This window comes from Chelonoidis abingdonii, chromosome 1 (assembly GCF_003597395.2).
Source record: "Chelonoidis abingdonii isolate Lonesome George chromosome 1, CheloAbing_2.0, whole genome shotgun sequence".
Lineage (NCBI taxonomy): Eukaryota > Metazoa > Chordata > Testudines > Testudinidae > Chelonoidis > Chelonoidis abingdonii.
Window position 1 is genome coordinate 143105713 of NC_133769.1, and position 13031 is coordinate 143118743.

Genomic DNA, 13031 nt, shown 5'->3' on the forward strand with positions numbered 1-13031 from the left:
TGGTCCCTTCTGACCTATGAGTCTATAAGTGGGGGTCCCTCCCCACCTCTTCCATCTGCAGTCCCCCCTCCTGCTAGAGAAGTGCAGTCTGGGCACGGGGGCTTGCCCCGCTCCCCCCATCACTCCTTCTGGACAGTGGGGTTCGGGAACAGGGGCTTGCTCCACTCTGCCCTCCCTCCCCCTGGTGCTACTCCCAGGGAATGGGATTGGGGCGTGATTTGGGTGGGCCTGGATGCTAAGTGAGGTGGGCTGTGACCCACCCAGGCCCACCTCTGGCTAAGTGAGGTGGGCTGTGACCCACCCAGGCCCACCTCTGGCTACACCCCTGGTTCAGGGATGAACCATTCCAATCTGTTGCCTCTCTGGTGCCTTTAGCTGAACCCTAACTCCTCCAGATGCAGATTTGCTGTCACTCCGGTGACCTCAGGGATGCAGAGGAGCTGAAGCGCACTCCTGTGGTCATACAGAGGTTTAACATTGAAACTGCAAAGATAGAAGTCCCTAGTGTGTGGGGTGGCCACATCTACATCTTAGTGCTAGAGAAATGTACACTGGGCCAAATATCTGTCACTACAGAAGGGGCTATGTGGGCTCCTTTTTTCAGGCTTCGTAAGTGGACACTATCCGTAACTGAAGACAAAAGAAAAAAGTCATATTTCCATGCTGCTGACTTAGCCACATTTTCCTGCATTTTTCATGGTCACATGTTATTGTGTCTGCAGCTGGATTCAGTCCTAGGCATAAATGTTGCACCAAGGGAATTTCACATAAACTAATTGCAGAAAGTGTTCTGTTCCTAGCCTGCAGTTCTATCTTATTGGTCTGTCTACCCCTACCCCTGTGACATCCAGCACCAAAGTATCTGAGCCTCCTGGCCTCATTTGAAGTGGCTTGATATTAAAAATGTTTCCACTCTTCAGCCAAAAGGTGACAACATACATGAGGGTGTCATTGGAGCTAATCAGTCCCAAGCATATTTTATAATATATCTCTATGAAGTCTACCAGTTGGTGCAATAGAATCCACAGGGACTGTGAAGTTAGGATGATTCTATTGGGTGGGATTTGGAGGAACCATCCTCCTTTTATTTATGTATGAAAAATCTTTTCAACCAATGACATTTGCTTTTAATGCTGAATTAGGGGAAATCAGTACATCTGCCTGGCAGGACACTGTCTGTCACTACCCTGCTCTCTGGGCTGAACTGGCTAGTTGGAACATCATCCTGACAGTGCCTGCTGATGACATGCGCAATGTAGAGAACCTGGAGACTCTGCTGTCCCTCTGGGAGCAGATCTTGACAGTTGTGGCCAACCTGGCACCCAAACCAGCAACTTTTCCAAGGCCAGAGAGGATCGTGGCAGATGTTCAAATAGCTACTGGCAAGAATAATAATCATAACATTTTACCTTTCTCTAGGATCAATTTTTCTAAAGGGACCCTAGTGCATTAAAGTTATAACCAGATCTTGCAAACCCTTGTTTATATGCATTGTTTCATTGACTTCAGAGGACTAGCCATGTGAGTAAGGATTTCTTGTGTGACTCAGATTTTCCAATATACATGTCACATCACTTGATACTGAAATGCAACCAGCCCTGTTGCAGAAAACAGCAGATTATTAGAGAGAGAGAGAGAGACTGGCAGGGAGATGTAGGATGACAAGTAACCTATGCATCATTGCACCTGCTGCTTTGGGAGTGAACCATGGTGAATGGGGGTGGAAATAATAGAGCAGGGCCAGTGGGACCTTTGTTAAATTAGTGCATTCAATCAAGGTTTAGGTAGTCTGGTAGATAATGTGGCTCTGGAGATATGCATGCACAAAAGCTCTTAAAGCAGGACAGAAAGTGATGTGTTGTGTGTCAGTAAAATGCTGCTTTCAGCTGTTTAGAAAACAAGTGCAGCTTTATGACAATTCACTAATGAAATACCTGTTAGAAGGTAGGTCCTAATGGCTCTATGCTCTAACTGAAGTGTTGGTAATCGGTAGTAGAAACCCTCTGAGAGCAAAACTTGCCAGTTCTCATAGTTGTACCAGTTTATGGGGATCTGTTTTAATCTGATCACAAGAGCAGCTGCTACAATCTCACCATTTGTTTCCTTATCAAAGACGGCAGTCATCTCTAACTGCTTTCAGTGGGTTTGCAGCTAAGCTATTCTTAGCTAAGCTGGTCTCCATATCTCTACAATCTCTGAAGGCAGAAGAAATGTTGCCCGAGGAAAGATGATCATTGTCTCTCTTTGTTTGCAGCGCTGCGCTCAGACAAGCTAGTTGATCCCTGTTCTCTCATATGAACAAAGACTGAAAAGATGTTCTTGTTTGGAAAGCAAACAACTTTAACTAAAAGGTAGACAGGGGTCAGATACGCTGAGGGCTTGTCTTCACTGCAGAATTATCTTGAGTGATAACCCATGTGTTGCCCCTAACTTGCATCCCTTCCATGCAGCCGCACACACAACCCCTTTCCTTGAGTGTGGTGGAGCTTTTCACTTGATTTGGCTGGTCCCTTTTGGAGGTACAGGGCATGGCTACACAACAACTAGATGGCCTTGGCTCCAGCCCAAGCTTCGGGACTCTCCTACCCTGCAGGGTCCTAGAGCCCAAGCTCCAGCCCAAGCCCAGACATCTATGCAGAGGTGAAACAGTCCTGCAGCCCTAATCCCGTGAGCCCAGGTCTGCTGGCATGGGTCAGCCACCATAGTCTAGTTGCTGTGTAGACGTACCTATAGACTACAACCTAAGTTAGCACAGCTCATCGGCTAAAACAGTGTGCATGTCTACATTGCATCAGGTTGTGTGATTGCAGCACATATAGACATACCTGAGCTAGCTTTAATTTAGCTAGTGTGGGTACCAATAGCAGTGAAACCACAGCACCATCGTCTTCAGTGCAGGCAATACAAGCCTGGGACCCTGGGTAATTAATTAAACCTGACCTCCAATTTTACTGGTGCAATATTACATACATTTGTGCCCATACTTACTTGTGAGTACATAGTATCAAATTCACATACAAAACCAATCATCTTTGCGTCTACCCAACAGATATGTAAACATTAACAGGAACTCACAAAGTCAGAAGATTTTAAAATCATGTCCTAAGCCTACCATGGCTGTCTTTGCAAGACTATATTAACTCCGATTGTCCTTGCCAACTTCCTGTTCTGCTGTCATTCACCCTGCAGTGTAAATAGTCTTCTGCATCTTTTTCTGGCCTAAAGTATGAACTGGAGTGATGCTCTACAAAGAGATGTGTTCTATCTCAGAGATGCCTGCATTTCAGTGACAGGAGAAGGGATTCCACCATGACTCTGTGTGTGTGTGTGCGTGTATGCATAGAGGGATGGGTGTTGTGCAAAGTGGGATGGGTAGGTATTTTGTAAAGTACAGTGAGATCCATCAGGATGAAAGATGTTATATAAACAAGCTATCTTTGTGTGTGTTTTCATATGAATATATAGAATTAAAACAGCAAATAGAGCTCTTCACAGAAAGGTTTGCTAACTAGTTTAATAGTGCTAAAAAGTGTAAACGGGTTGGGGACTCACCACCTGGCGCCTCCTGCTGGTGACTCTGGGAATTAGCTCTGTCAAGTGGAGCGTCCCCTCCTGGTGGTGTCCCATCCGTTGTTCTGCCCGTGGTTGGTGTCTCTGGACCCACGTTGCTCCCAGCTCGGCAGCGTCCTCTTCGAGGCCACTGCCCTCCGGGAGTGCCCCTTAGTCCATTGGCACCTCCTTCCGGTGATCAATCATCAGCAGTCCCACATTCCAGCCTTTATATGCAACCACCCGCCCTCCAAGTCTAATCCCTCTTGGCAGGGATCTGGCGTGGTCTCTACGGCTAGTGGCTGGATGTACTGCAAGGAGGCAGAAGGGGGTGGGGGGGGGGACCCACGCCTGCACTCTACTCTAGGTCCCGGCCCAGGGACCCTCTGGCGTTAGCCTCGCTGTCCTCCTCCTTTTCCTCCTCCGTCTGTTTCCCTGGGCTGCTTCCCCTACGGACCCTTGCACCCACTAGGCCCTTTCCCTCAAGGCCTGCAGCCTGGCGGCTAGGGGCTAGAGGTTTCTAGCCTCCCTGAGCCTGCCCAGCACTGCACTGGCCACGGTGCTAGTCTCCCCCCTGGAAACTGACCTTCCCCTGTTGAAGGCCTGGGACAGACTGACTGCTCCTGCTCTGTGCAGCCTTTATATACCTCTGAGCCTGGCCCTGATTGGCTGTCTACAATCTGGGCCCTGATTGGCTCACAACAAGCCCTTCTCTGATTGGCTCCTGGGCTGCACAGGCTCCCTGGCCTTCCACAGCCCACTCTCACAGGGAGTGGGGCAGTCCGCCCCACTACAAGAGTTATTCTAATTTTTGTACATGTACTTAGAATTTTTCAGACAGCCACATTTGTAGAAAAGAAAAGAAAAATATTCAAAGTGAAGATCAGAGCCTGCTCCACCCAGCAGCGAAAGACCTACTCATTGTACAGGAAGAATGTCCTAAAATACTAGGGAAGGAAATTGTATTTTAAATTATGTTCTTTTGTTTGTTCTCTTCTGACCTTCAGCTGGAAAAGGCCTTTGGATGGGAATCCTTCATCCAAAACTTTTCCGAGTACCAGGCATTGTGCCACGTCCCAGCAGACAATGACTCAAAGATGAATCTATAGGCAGCAAAGTTTTCTCAGCAGGTGCAGAAGAATTTGGCTCCGTTTTTTAAGGCCTGGGGGTGGCCTATAAAGGAAGAGCTTTCCCAGCAGCTGGCCAAATCATTCTAAAATGGGCAGAGACTCCAACGGAACGGTATCCTTCCTGGTAAGAGATCGCAAATGTAAAGGAAAAGAAGATGAGCACAGCGCAGGGGGATGTAATAGTTGACCTGTTAAGGTTCCTTCCAGCCCTACATTGTTACAAGTCTATGATTCTATAATTCCATTTTGTGGCTGATCCAAGATTCTGCAATTGTTTTAATTGGCATCTGAGTGGTAGAGAGTTAAAATGAATCTGAGTGATGGCTCTGCGTCATACAGGGAATATAGGCACCCTCTGCTTAGCTTGTCCGCCCCCGCACCTTGAACTGTAGCCCTGCATCATTCTCCTCTCTTTAGCCATGGAAGAGGGAAAGACATTCCCCTTTTTAGTGCTTAGGAAACCAAACACCACAACAATTTCCCTCTTCTCTTCCTCTCTGGCTTTGTCTCTAAAGGACTATGGGGTCTGCATTTAATTTGTGGTTGGAAAAAGTAGAGCTTTCTAGATGCTGAACATTTGCAGCAAGGAATGCAGCCAGCTCAACCCATATGTGGTCACCTATATTGTCCCACCTTCACAGAGATTGTAGAGACTGCAGCATGCAGTTATTGTAACACCAATATCACCATGTGTAGGTGGGCACAAGAAGGTCACATTAAGTGATGGAATGGCCCCTTCTGGCCTTTAAATCTCTGACTCTCTGGTTCATTTTAAGCTGGCCAAAGCTATGCTCCATCACTATCCAGCATGTAGTTAAACCTCTGTCCACCTGGCTTTGTTGAGTCTATGTATGGCTTGTTACCAGGGAAGCAGTGAAGATGCAAGGTCCCCAGCCTCCTGCTGGTCATCTCCAGGAATTCTCTCTTCGACCCAGGAGTGCCCTCTGTCAGCCAGTGATTCACTACCTCACTCTGCCCCCCTGTGTCCCTCCCAGGATCCCAGTGCCCCTTTAACTGGGTGCTGCCCCCTGGCAGTACCTCCACAGTTCTGGGTCTTCCCCTCCCAGGGGAACCCCCACCCACTATCTCCACTTTGCGTCAGTCATGAGGTACTGCCAGTCACCAACTAGCCCCCGTTCCCTGGGGCAGACTGCAATATAAGCCACTCATCACAGGCAAAGGGGTTTGGACCTGTTGCTTCTGCCTACCTGTGGGCTGCCCCTGTAACCCAGTACTTAATAAACCTTACCAGGCCTGCAGCTTGGGGCTTTCCTAGGCCAGAGCTCCCAGCTCCTCTGGCCCTTCCCCAGCCCTGCTCCAAATCTAGATTCCTTACTTAGCACCTTGCAGCCAGACCCTTCTCCCTCTACAGGCAGAGGTAGACTGACTGGGCTCCTGTCTCACTGCCTCTTATAGGGGCCAGCTGGGCCTGACTGGGGCTTGGCAACAGCTGAGCCTACTTTCCCTAATCAGCCCAGGCTTCTTGCCCCAGGCACAGCCCTCTCCCAGGGCTGTTTTTGAACCCCTCAGGGTAGGAGCAGGTGACCACCCCACTACAGTTCCCAAAATACCTGTAGGGACTGCAGATGTGAATGTTGTGAGGACAGAAGAGTGTGCCATTAGGTCCATGCCTAAAAAAAATCAGGCTTAAAAACTTCTGACATCATACCCTTTACCAGCAACCCTTGCAGACATCCAAGAACTGTCTGCAGTGGTCCACCACAGCTTGCATCACAATGGAGCAGTAGATTTTCTATTAACTAACTCATTGTGCTGATGGCATGCGTACAGAATGAGCCTATGTCCAGCATGGTTTGGGAAGCGCTGCTTTTCAAATCCCTCTGTGAGCCTGAGTACACTCACCATCTTGATCACAGAGCCCTGCAGCATATTATGTGTTGCCGTACACCATGGTACCCCCTGTAGACATCCCTACCTCAAACTGGTGCCCTCCTGACCGGTAATTGGCATCTGTGGACTCAGTTTTCACAGAGTGCTCTTTGTGCCTCCTTGGATGACCCCCTCTTTTAAATGTGCTGATTTGAAAGCACAAAACCCTCAATAAACTCAGAGCAATTTTGATTTGTTTCCTCACTTTTCCATGATAAAAATGATAGTTGCAGCAAAATTTGCTGGAAACTCCAAGCACCAGGAAAACTATGAGTAAGAATTTGAGTTGCCTTATAGCACGAATGCCATCACAAATACCCCGTGAGGTCACTATGCTGAATTGTGACATCACTGTTTTCAGAATCCTCTGGTTTGAAAATAGAACCAGTTAAATAACTTCTCCCCATGTTGCTGGTCCATCAAGGTGATAGACAGACACAAATGAGTGGAGAGATACAGAATATTTCATTCGAACTTTACACAACAAGCAAAGCTGAGGCCTAAAAAAGCAAACAGGAAGCAGTTAAATAAGGCTCTAGCAGTCAATGCATTATTTAAAGGGATGGTATCAGGATACAAATAATTCTTTCCTTATGTTATAACTATCCCCTTAAGCTATTAATGCTGAAAGAAATGTAAGAAAAATTAATGTATTTCTCTCCTCCCTCTTTATGCTGTTTGTTTACCCTTTGCCCCTCACTCATCTTGGAGAATGACCCTACATGAGGTCAATTTCATTTCTGCTCTGGGGCAGTTTCACTCTCTGGTCATCTGACGTTAACCACATGTTTAAAGTAAATGAAAGTATTCTCTCTTCTCATTACCTGTGTTTTAATTTTGTTCATATTGGCTTTTGTAAAACTCTTCTCCTTCCTCCCTTTTACAAGTCCCTACAACCATTTTTATATTGAAATATAATCTAGCTCTACAAAACCTACCTTTTTGGGGCTGAAACTACTGACAGTATAATCCTCAAATCCCATTTCCACCGCGGGTCCCTTCCCTTGTGCGCTTTAGCTTTACCCATCCTTGTTACTCGTCAGGGGTCTGGAGTACTATACAATCCCCAGACAATATGTCCCAGTGGGAAAAAGTATTTTACCAGACTCCTTAATGTTTGATGGTGATGGTAGTAGTTGGGATGTGTAGATTATACTAGTCCACTGAATACTTAGTAGAGGGGAAGAGAGGTGCTTGCTTATGCTCCTCCCGTCATTAATATACACGTGGGACTGTATTAAATCTTTTGATATGTAACAGAGAGAGGCGTGTAATGCTTCTTTAGACTCTACACTTCATTTTAATATACATAAGGTAGAGTTGGACTTTACCCTCCTGCCCAATCACAAGAAAAGTAGGATCAAGTTTTGCTCCTATCTCTTTTTACACCTATTAAACACTAAATTTAAACCCACCAATCAGAGCAGAGGACCCCCCCTTTTCCACCAATCAGCCCAGAGCAAGTCCCAATGTTCTAAACCCCTTGTTCCTACACAGTGCGGAATCCTCATATTCAAAGAGACGCAGCAAGACACAAGCCAGGCGTTTGGGAGGGGTTGCTGCAGCCTGAGCCACAGGGAGAGGGATGGGGCAGAATAATTCCACAGGGCTACCAGGCCCACTCAGAACGATAAGTGCCTCTCACAGTCAGCCCCAGCAGGTGTTTGTCAATGGGAATCTCTATGGGGAACAGTGCCTGGCAGAGGCTGTGCCACGCTGAGAATCAATTCCTCCAGGAGAGGAAAAGATCTCTGGGGGGCAGGGTTGGGGGTCCCATGGGAGGGAGCTATATTTGTGCTGAGAGAGAGGTTAAAGTCCCTGATAAGGGTGTCTCATCCTGTGGATTTAGGGCCAAGTTACCTTTATGTATATTGGGATAGGGTCCCACTGGAGAGCACTGTGTGTGTGAGTTAAGGGTGTGAAGAGGAGTTGGGGTCCCTGGGGAGCACTGTGTGTGTGTGGTTTATTGAGATATATCAGAGGAGAGGCCTCATTGTGGCAGCAGTGCATGCAGAGTAGGAGTGGGGTGTTCAAGCTAGAGGCCCTGCCTTGAGCTACTCTGGGCCTCAGTATTACATTTCAAAATTACTCTTTCTCCCAGGAGTTGGATTCCTTCCATGAAGAGCGCTCTGACTCCCCTCAGACGTCTGCTTCTTCAGCCACCAAAAGTACCATTCCCAACAGCCCGCCCCAAAAACGTAGGTGCATGGTCAAGGGAGAGAGCTCCCAGAGCCCTGAGGAGGCCTCCAAGTATCTGAATGGTGACAATGGGATCAGATTTCACATTCATCCAAGAGATGAAATTAAGATCTGCGACTGCTTCCTGCTGGGGGGCTGCACCCAAGGGGACAGCTGCCCCCTCCACCACACCCGCTATCCCTACCATTGGCAGATTAGGCGGAGGGAGAGCAAAGCCTGGCAGAGTGTTAGTGAGTCAGCTCAGCGGCACCTAGAGAAACTTTACTGCGACACTGGAAAAGAGCAGATTAAGTTTGTGGACAAGTAAGTGATGGAAAGCCAAACTCCAGTCCTGGAATCTACCAGCAGGAGGAGCTGTAGGAAACAGTGGGTTCAGTGCTGGGTGTAAGGAGCTCATGGTGTCTCAAGTCCCTGCCCCAATCTGGGATGCAGCATCAGCATAGGGAATACCTCGCACATTGTCTCCACTTTCATTCATTCCACTCCCCAAATCCTTTATGCTCCACATGTGTGGGACTCCCCTCACTTTCCTTGTTGAAAATTATTTTACATTAGAAAGAGATTCAAGGAACTAAGGTTACAGAAGGGATAATTTGCGCTAGAGGTGTGGATCCCAAATTGAGAGCTATGGTGTAAGCCAGAGTGCTGGCTGCCAGGAGCTCCCACCCTACTGCTGTCTTAGCCTTTCTCAGCAGGAGGTGCTGTAGGGAACTGGGCAGAAGCACTGGGTGCAGGGGAAGCTCCTAACTACTCCAGGTAGGAGGTAATGGAGGAATAATTATTTATTGTATCCTTTTCCTGCTCACAGAGGTGGTGGTGTTGGGAGCATTTTCCTGCACTCCATGAAGCTGGTTTGCTTCGTCGGACCCTATGACAAAGTGCGGCGACTTTCCAACACCTCTGATCCAAAGGAGAACCCCCACTTCCCCACAGAGTGGGAGGCCTATTGGAAAAGCAATGGCAATTGGATAAAGTATGAGGAGGTGAGGAAAATGGAACGGCAGTCCAACCTGCGTCATATATATCATACAGTGCGTTGCCCCAGAAATGCCTCACTGAGGTACACAAAGGAATTACATACTGTAGTTAAACCAAAAACAACAGCAAAGGGGGAGACACACTGAGGGGCACAGACAGAGGAGAGAAGGTGTCTGGAGGGGAGATGCTGAGGATGGGGAAGGAGCCTTCGTCGGCAGGAAGAGAAAGATGTTTCTCAGCTATGGCCTGAGGGAAAACCAGGCTGAAAAGTCTAAAGGATGCTATAGGGAAAAGTCATAGTTAGTCAAGATGAAGAGAGGCTGGATGCTGGCAGATCTTTGCCTCTGGCTTCCCCAGCTATCTAAAGAATTATTGATAAAGCTGGCAGCCTAAGGAGCAGTGTGTGGGGGTCCTTGGCTTTCCTCTTTGGAGCACTTTCACTGTATACCTTCTCTTCCTTTCCCCCTCAGTCCATCTCCCAAGGTCTCCTTGCTGCCTATGAGCAAGACAAAGACAGCTACACCTTTGAACGCCAGGGCCACTTCTTCATTGTGGATCTGAAGCGCCGTGTGCAACGGAACCGGGATAAGGGATACGTCCACCTGGTCCAGCGCCGGCCTGCCTACCGCCCCCTCCTCAGTATGGTGCCACATCTGATGTAAGTGACTGTCCTGGAAACCATGGTCCTAAAGGAATGTAAGCAGCATTCAGAGGAGATTAATTCTAGTCTCACTATCTCCCTAGGACGCTCCCGAGGAGACCCCAGGGAACAGTTCCTTCCACTTCTGACGTCCTCGGGGAGAATCCGAAGGATGGGTACTGTGGCTCCTACCCTGCTGCCTGGGTCCCGAAGCCACCAGATGGCCAGGCTTTCCTGAAGATGGAGGTGTTACCAACAGAGGTTGCGTACCACAGAGTTTGTGCTCTCTTCCATCAGTCTCTCTCAGAGGAACAGACACTGGTGCTGGGGATTTACCGAATCCGGAATGATGGTCTCTGGAAAAAATACACCAGGTATAAAGAGAAATGTTGTGGGGATATTGTGAGTGTGTGTGTATGTGTGTGTGTGAGAATCCCAGCGCTAGTGCCCAGAAGTGCCAGAGGGGGAATGTTGGAGCTAGTGCCTGCACTTGTGGAGCTCACCATGCTCCAGGCAGGAAGGGTAAAACCTAATGTCAGTACTTTAGGGTGCAGAACCCGTAGTGTTGGAAGCCTAGGAGCATGAGCCCTGGAGCTAGTGCACTAAGGTGTGCACTCACAGGAGTATGACTGAAGGAGCTAGTGTGCTAAGGTGTGAATATTAGTGCTTGTTGCCTCAGGTGGGGATTTTAGCACACCAGTGTGAGCGTGATTGCCTCTTGTCTAGCAATTCAGAGTTTGCATATTTGGATGCATCCTTGGGAATGAGTGCATGGATCCTAGTGCACTGGGCTGCATAAGTTTGTTTGCAGGGTGCATGCATGTGCCCTGGTGCACAGATAGTGCACTTGAATGTGAATATTTGTGCAGTGGTGGGCAGATCTTAATGTGGTCAAGTGACATTGGATGCACTAGTGTGTCATTGTTGAATGGATCCTTGAGGGCTGGGAGGGGAGGGGGAGAAGACTGATCCCCTACTCTTTGCTGTTCAAGCTTTTGGCCTTTATCTATTGAATAAGTGGAGATAGAGGTGATTGGGGAGAATTAGGCCTCTACGTTTCCCCAAACATCCCCTCTGGGCAGGATCTAAGCCTGCTCTTTTTCCCCTTTGTGTCTCATTCAGGCAGAAGGCCATCATGTCCCATGCATGTTCACTGCAGGAAAAACAGCAGCTGGAGAAGCATCTCTTCTATGGGAGCGCTGCTGACTTCCTGGAGCCCATCTGCCAGAAGAACTTTGACCCCAGCTTCTCAAGGCTGCATGCCCCCATCTACGGCAGGGGCTGCTATTTCTCCAAGAGTGCCATCTATTCACACCGCCACGGCCAGGCGAGCAAGGCCGGGCTACGCTACATGTTCCTGGCCAAGGTGCTGGTGGGCAAGACTGCTGTTGGGCATAAACTTTTCCGACACCCCCTGCCCATGGTGCCTGGTGGGCAGCTCTACAACTCCTGGGTCAACAGCAAAAGCAATACCCAAGTGTATGTGATCTCTGACAACTGCCAGTGCTACCCCTACTTCCTGATCAGCTATAAGATGCTCTCTGACCCTGTGGCAGTGGATGGCTGATAGTGCAAGGGAGATGAGCTGCTCATTAGGAAAGATTGCTGATGCAGCTTTTCTGATCAGGCTCCACTTCCCCCTTTGGGGAGGGGGGTCGCTTTTTGTTGTCACTTTCATTCTTCCTATGCAACCTGCTCTGTAAAAGCCTACTCTGCATCCACTCTGAGCAGCAGCTGTGACCCTGCCAGGGTATGTGGAAAACAAGGCCAGCTAGTTTCAAAAGAGCTCTGTCCCACCTCATCCTATTCAGTCTCCACCAGATTTACCCACCCTGTGTTCAACTTCACCTTCACTGTCTATCCAAATACACACATCCCTGCAGGCAGTGCTGTCAGACACTGCTCCAAGCTCTGGCCTGGAGATTGCTCTGTTACACTATACGAGCCATCACCCTCCATGAACTCTCATTGCTTTTGTGAACTACAGTATGTGATTCACAGAAAGTCGCCACTTTGTTTATGACTCGCCTTCTCTTCCACCTTCCAAAGGGGCCTTCAGCCTGGGGGTAATTGGTTTGGCAAAAGTTGTTTGCACAGTGGCTTGCTGTCGTGTTTGCTAAGTTTTCTGGTGTAAAACTAATTTAGAAGTATTGTTCGAACCTCGCCATGGGTCACAGCGCTCTCCTGTGCTTGTAATTATTTAACATTTAAGTGTGTTATATGGAGGCACAGTGGCTGTAAGCATCTGCTGTGTCTAGTCTGTTGCATGAAATCCCAGCATCAGGGGAAGTTTCTGTCTGCTCAGGCCTTGCTCCCAATGACAACATGTCACCTGCCCCTGCAGGAAACCTCCTGTGATCCTCAGTTTTTGGGACCTATGAATTGGCCAGTTGTTAGTGAGTTAATATGTCCCAATACCTGAGAACCTGCGGATTGCTCATTTATTCATGTAAGCAATAACTGTTTAATTCACACTGTATTATTAGCATAATTACTGAGTTACTTTCTTTGCTGAGTTTCCTTGTCTTCATAATTTGAGATCACTTGCCTTATACTTTACGTTATTTTTCTTGTCTTTAAAATTAAAGAGCTAAGAATGTTGTTTACTGCACAATGTCAGTGTGATCTACATTATCTAACACTTG

At 48.0% G+C, this 13031-nt stretch overlaps 1 protein-coding gene across 1 annotated transcript; it reads left to right on the forward strand.

Annotated features, from left to right (window-relative positions):
• The first annotated feature begins 6589 nt into the window (after positions 1 to 6589).
• Positions 6590 to 11953, forward strand: LOC116823801 (protein mono-ADP-ribosyltransferase TIPARP-like). Its single transcript, XM_032778656.2, has 6 exons — positions 6590 to 6639; positions 8640 to 9071; positions 9577 to 9751; positions 10217 to 10404; positions 10491 to 10760; positions 11509 to 11953. Exons 1-6 carry the CDS (start codon positions 6590 to 6592, stop codon positions 11951 to 11953), a joined length of 1560 nt encoding a protein of 519 aa, XP_032634547.2.
• The last annotated feature ends 1078 nt before the right edge of the window (positions 11954 to 13031 follow it).

Coding starts and splice junctions, on each gene's coding strand:
- LOC116823801 (XM_032778656.2), top strand. CDS start 6,590: ATGGTACCCCCTGTAGACATCCCTACCTCAAACTGGTGCCCTCCTGAC. Junction 9,752..10,216: donor ATTGGATAAAGTATGAGGAG/GTGAGGAAAATG, acceptor TTTCCCCCTCAG/TCCATCTCCCAAGGTCTCCT. Junction 10,761..11,508: donor CTCTGGAAAAAATACACCAG/GTATAAAGAGAA, acceptor TGTCTCATTCAG/GCAGAAGGCCATCATGTCCC.